We start from the raw sequence: 6,377 nt of genomic DNA on the forward strand, positions 1-6,377 counted from the left end.
AGATGGCTTTCATGTGAAGTGGCTGTTATTAACTGCGTGATCAGTTTACACCAGCTTTATCCGGACAAATCACGAAAGTCAAACACCAAGAAGAAGGGGCTGGCCTTGGAGACCTCTGTCAAAGCTATTTTGGACCACAGAAGCAATTAATTACCGTGTGGAATTTGGTAAGCTGGCACCTTGGGAGCAGCAAGGGTGTTCTCAGACGGATCGACCTCAGTAAATATTTATATATTCTTTGCCAGCACTTAACGTGGGAGAGGTTATAGGAAATCTAAGGTGGGTGCGTAAGTATCTGAAGGAGGAAGACCGTTAGGGTCAGGCTATTCTCTCTTCACTTCCAGCAACACAAATGCCAGTGTCCAGCCTTAAGAGAAACATCTGTGCTCTTGGTAAGGCAGACAACGTTCAGTGCAAACAAGACACAGAGAGCAGTTGTCTTAACTGTGCTCTTTTAACTGCGCTGCCCTGGAGGTTATTTTTAGGTGAAGAACTAGGGGGTTGGGGTTTTTTTTTTTTAAAATCTCTGGTTTAGACAAAATAGCTTGCAGTGTGATTAAATACAGTGCCTTGTAAATGCCAAGCTAGTGTTTCTGAATTGGTACATTCAGGGGAAGAAAAGAGATGATTTTGCTAAACTCACGATGAGCCTATAGGAGCTCCCTAAACTCTCAGAGATTTTGAAGGTCACTGGCAAACAATCCTTGCAAATCGTGTCGTGGCAGCATAAGCCGGCCCCACGGTGGTTGTTTTCAGCATCCCCCCCGCTGCCGGCTGCCTCCTCTTGTCTCTCCAGACTGCCAGGGAGGGACACATACCCCGTTGCCTCTTGGATGTTGGGTCTTGCACTGCAAACCACCTCGAACAGCAATTTGGGCTTAAACAGTTGGGTGTGCTCGAGTGGGGTAGCTGATCCTGCTTTCCAGGCTTTGGAGAAAATGCGTTGTGAAGGCCAACTTCAGTAGCTCAGCGAGCTTTAGCTCACTGCCAAAACCCATTTACTGTGCGGATTCCTCGTTTTTCAGGCCCATAATTGGATGTACTTGGCTCTAGGGCACATGCCGAATCCCAAATTGTAGGGAATGGATCGTTATTATGTGCATCTGTATTGCTGCATTTTTTCCCCCCAATTCAGAAAGCAGCTGCTAAGGGTTGATTACAGGTTTGTAACATCCCTAAAGTCGGGCTAGAGTCCATAAAGTAGATATGGTAGGCAAACGTAACAAGAGAGAGGGCAGGGGAGCTTGGGGCGAGGGTTAGATGGGGGAGAGTGCAAATCCCAGGAGAGGGGATGTTTCATGTGTTGACATTTAAGAAAGCAAAGGCTGAGTTTGGGCAAGGGAGGAGGCAGAGCGCTCTGCATCTGCCCTGGGTGGAGAGTAGCTGTGCTCGATGCAGAGTGTCAGTCGGGTGACTCAATTACCAACCAGTGAGCCGGGGCACATTTTGGGGGGCCATTTCAGGCAGTGTGAGAGAGGACACGTTCATAACATACTCTGCTTCGTGTAAGCTGCTTGTTAAGCAGGTCTTTTTTTTTCCTTTGTTTTCTCAAACTTGTGATTGCTCACAGCCTTTTTTCCCCCCACCTCCTGTTTTCTCTGCCTCCCTTTTGCCTTCTCCCCTTTCCCGTAGCTGATTTGGGTAAGTTGTTCTGCCCACTCGGAGGTGAATAGATCAACTCCGCTCTAACTCCCTGTCAAATACAGATGGTTTTCCCCTAAGCAAACAGCACGCTTCCCACTGAAGATCAGTGAAGTCACGTTTTCAGGTACTTACATGAAAGCCTTTGACCACTAAAAGTATCTTCGGCTCATTTTTTTCCCCTTGTTATGACCAGATCATTTAGAAACATCGCACGCTAGAAATTTGCTACTGGGCTGAGCCAGGGACTGAAAAGCTTCATCTGAAAAAACCCACCACACCCTGGTTTCTACGGGCCATGCCTGGGCTGAAAATGGAAGGCTTGAAGAGAGAAACTCGCCTCCATCCTTGCTGCCGAGCGCTCCTGAAAGAGCGAATGTTTGTGCTGCAGCAGGCTGTTAACCAGCTCTGCTCACCTGATTAAATCCGTGATTGAAGCGAAGCTATTGAAAGTCTGAAATGCAATCCTTAAAGTTTAAACCCCAAACTGCTTCTAAAAACAACTCTCTAATCTTTGGTGGTTTGGTGGCTAGATTTGAGGTGTGGGGTTTGTTCAGACTTCAGTGTTAACTGTACCCAGCTGCAATGCTCTGCTGCCCTTAATGTCAGTTGGATGTGCTTTTAGTATTATAGTTTTTCTTTTGAATAAATATTTGCATTTGTAGTTCCCAAACTTTGGGGGGGGTAGCAGAGGGAAGAAAAAGAAAGGCCTATTCAGAGCCAAGGAAAAAGTCACTAAAAATATTTTTCTATCCCAGCTGCCGCATTTGGGGAAAGCTATGCTGGGAGGGTGCCCTTTCAAGCCGCGTTAGGGACATGGGGGGGGCTGCTTAGCTGAAAGGCCCATGGCAGCGGGAGGCAGGCGCATCAGCGTGCCTCATCTGCCTGCTGACGGAAGCGCCTCTACTTGCAAATGAGGCGTGCAAGAGGAGAGGAGGCCCATGCGGGTAAGGCACTGGGGGAAAACACGGCAAGTCTGGGTCCAGCTCCGGTACGAGCGCACGCGTGTCACTGCACGGTCAGGGACCTGGGCTCCCACGCTGCTCGGCCAAATTTGCCACCGTCTCTTCCTCTCGCGTTTGCCATCAGGCGTGAAGCACGGGTTCAGCAGCCATAGTTGATGGCCAAGCCGCCCTGCTGCGAAGGTGGTTTCTGTGGCTGCTGTGCTGAGGTCCGGCAGCCGCCCGTGGCGTGACGAGATCAGCCACTGCCCGCCGAGGCTGGATTTGTGCAGCCACCCAGGGGTGAAAGGCCCCTCTGTCACGGCTCGGCTCCTCCGCTCACTGCGGTTCCAGGTGTTCGCATGCAGAGCCGCCTCTCTTTCCAAATATAAATGGGAAATTCCACTCGCTGTCAAAAGCTGCATTTTGTGGGGCCATTGGGAGCAGCTCCTTGCACGCTTGAAACATCCTTGTACATTGTGCCACGGCGGGGGGGGAGGTCTCTGGTCAGGGCTTTGCGCCCTGCACCCCCGCTCTTCTGTGCAGCGTTGGCACTGAGGAGCTACTTAATGTTGAGAGCGTGTCGAATCCTGTGTCATCTGCAGATAAGCAGGTTATGGGAGGGAGAAATTTGTTTTTCAGAGCGTGGCTTGTAAAGGTCCAAGAGCGGAGGTGGTGTGTGGAGCCGTACGTGATGTCCCGGGGGAGGCTGGCGATAAGGCACAGATAGAGACAGGGACATGGCTTTGCTGCCTATGAGACATCTTAGCTGTTTAAGGACTTCTGCTAACCGGTGTAGGGGCACAAGGTGATGATTAACCTTCCCGGGGTTGTAATTCTCTTGGTAAGCGCCTATGTTTTGAACTTACCACCTAGGGTGGCACACATCGGAAACCGCGGCCAAGGAACCAGGGTGAGTTTGAGCACCCAGCCGGGATGTAGCCTGTGCCGGGCTGAAGGAGCAGAGGTTTATTTTTAAGAAATCATTTTACTGGAGGTGTTTTGTGAGCTCTGCTTGTCAAGTTATTAAAGGCAGCTGAAGGAATTATAACCAAGTTGCTGTTACTTGGGTGCCTCCATTCCCACAGGCATCTTAAAAGCTTCAGGCCTGCTTTGGATGTCCCTCAACACCCTTCTCCTTTTGGCTGCTGAGGGAGCTCGCCGTTTCTCGCTGCTGAGCCTGCAGCGTGCTCACATCTGGCCAGCTGTGCCCTCCAGCGATGCTCTGCCTGTTTTACTTTCTAAATTCCTGTTTTGTTCTTTTTTAACAGATTACAACAGCAGTGACTTAAAAACAGCGTGCAGAAAGCATGAGCTTTACGTTAGCTTCCAAGACTTGGGATGGCAGGTGTGTGATGTTTCTGTCTGGGTAAACTAGACATTTTGTTATGAAATGTTAGCTAAACAGTGTCACGGTAATTCCACTCGAGGCTGCCATTATGCTTTAAAATGTCCCTTGTGCATCCCCACTAAAACCAGCCACAGGGTAGGGCAAATAAATATTGATAGTTGTGACATTTGATAAGATCCAGAGGAAGCTTGATACTTTATGAGATGCAAGTATACGGTAATTCTCTGTCACTCATGAGAGTCACGGTACGGGCAAGGGCTCATATCTGTGTGCCTCTAATGATAAGGAAAAAAAAATAATCCGATGTTAAGCACTGATTTTAACCAAATCAAGTTTTTTCTAGTGATCAGCTCAGTGTTGATTGTGTCGATATCCTCCAGCCCTGCCCCACAATTAGCACTGGCTGCGGTAGGTGGACTGAAGACTGAGTTTAGTTGCAATACCATGAGGCCAGACAGTTGTTTAGAGTAAGTTATTTAGGGCCAGGCCATAGTGTCATCAAACATCACATTTCCAAGAGTACCCTCATCTTTTCTTTTTTAAATTTTTTTAATGTATTATTTTATTCTTTCATTCAGCACGTGTGTGAGGGAGGTCCCATTTCTTTCGGCTAGTGTTTCTACCAGATTATAATTCAGGATGCCAAGGCTGCCCCCGCTGCTTCTCTAATACCCTACACATGGAAGTCTTCACCCAGCTCATCGGACAGCAGCATTTTTTCATAGCTTATGTCAACTCCATCCCACTAGCCACAACTATGGCTGCGTGCTGACGCCATTCCCCGTTACTTGTTAGTGGCTTTTCTTTTTGCTTGTGCGCAGTCTTTCCACCTCCTCCTTAGTTTGCTTGCCCGGTTTCCAGGCAGGAAGCAGATTCCAGTTGTGAAGTTCACGGTCTCGAAGGCACTGCCTTCACCTTTCTAGTTGCAGACTTGAGCAGAAAGGTAAGATGCTGCCAAAGGAAGGCCACAGACCAGCAGGGCTCTTTGCCGAAGTTGCAATCCAGATCCTACTAGTTGCAGGGATGGAGGCAGGGCAGCAGCCCCCTGCAGTTGTTGGGCACTGCTAACTCCTTCAGAACATCCACCATTTTTTTTAGCATCAATTTTTTTAGCCATAGAGCGCTTCCCTCCTTAATCTTATACTGCATTAAACCACAAATTTAATTACATGGTCTGTACTGGCTTCTGTAGCAGGAGAGGGACTGTCCTGTGAAAAGCAGCTTTGTTTACCAAAGCAAACTATGGGTGATCTAGTTCAGTAAATGCAGGGGTGGTTTTGCTATGCCCAGGTATCCTCATGTTAGCAATCAAACAGCAAACTTGGCTAGCAAAGCTGCAGCAACAGTCTCTAGCTGCTGTAGCAAAATTTAGGATAACCCAGGTAATTGTTGTCAGGTAAAACCTCTAAGAATTACATGCATGTGAAGTGTACCAGTACGTCCTCCTGCAGAGCCTGACAGTGAGGGAGGAGAAATGACTGCTGCTAATTGGTGATGCTTTCAATTTACCTTTGGCTTTTTTGTGTCAGCAGCAGAGAAGCTGTGATTTTATTTTTTTTTAATATTTTTTTTCTGGATGATTTTTATCATTAGCCCTTTGGCGAAGAGTGACCCTCTCCACTCAGAGTGCCACCTGCTTGCAGCTCTGGCTGGCTGTCCTGCCCCTCCTTTAGGAGTCTGGCAGAGGTGGAGAAGCTGTTATGCAGCTAAAACTTCCCACAGTGGCCTTAGCAGACTAGGGTCCCTGTATAAGAATGTGTAAGGTAGAGTGTTTTATACCAGTGTTTTATATTCCTGGAGCTCCCTGGTTGAATTGTGCGTGCACACACAGGCATGCACGTACGTGATTTTCTTTGGGAGGGGTCACCAGCTCAGGCTGTGATTCAACCTTGGAAAGGTAGTTCAGCCAGAGGACCTCACCTGCAGGAAACCTTGGAACATAAAGGCATCCAAACCGCACTCCCCACAAGGCAACCCAGCCACAGTTTTAGGGAAAAAAAACACCACCTCTTTCAGTACACGGCAGTGAAGCTGTGCATAAAGATGCAGCAGTCTTTGAATGTTAAAATCAGTGTGTCTGTGGAGAAGTCATGGCTCACAAGAAAACTCCACTAAACCCTAACAGCTTCAGTGAAAACACATTTTCACCCTCAAGAAAAAAGTTAGTGGAAAATTTTCAGCTGCCCTTAATTGCATGCAGTTGTCTGTACAAGTTGGCAACTTTTTAATTTGAATCACGTTCTGTTTGTTTCCTAAAAAGGACTGGATAATCGCTCCAAAGGGCTATGCAGCCAACTACTGTGATGGGGAGTGCTCATTCCCACTCAACGCCCATATGAATGCAACCAATCATGCCATTGTACAAACTCTGGTAAGGCTCCAGAAAGCTCCGTGCCAAAGCAATAGGTGAATTTGTAAACGAGTTAGCAGCGTCTCAGTTGTGT

General features: G+C 47.9%; 1 protein-coding gene across 1 annotated transcript in view; it reads left to right on the forward strand.

Moving 5' to 3' along the window:
* The window catches only part of BMP6 (bone morphogenetic protein 6), a 94,699-nt gene that overhangs the window by 85,267 nt on the left and 3,055 nt on the right, over positions 1-6,377 (forward strand). The window contains exons 5-6 of the mRNA XM_075744991.1: positions 3,854-3,930; positions 6,194-6,304. Coding sequence (XP_075601106.1) covers positions 3,854-3,930; positions 6,194-6,304 — 188 coding nt within the window. The remainder of the gene's footprint in view (positions 1-3,853; positions 3,931-6,193; positions 6,305-6,377) is intronic.

The sequence above is a fragment of the Balearica regulorum genome, chromosome 2, assembly GCF_011004875.1.
Source record: "Balearica regulorum gibbericeps isolate bBalReg1 chromosome 2, bBalReg1.pri, whole genome shotgun sequence".
In the NCBI taxonomy this organism is placed as follows: domain Eukaryota; kingdom Metazoa; phylum Chordata; class Aves; order Gruiformes; family Gruidae; genus Balearica; species Balearica regulorum.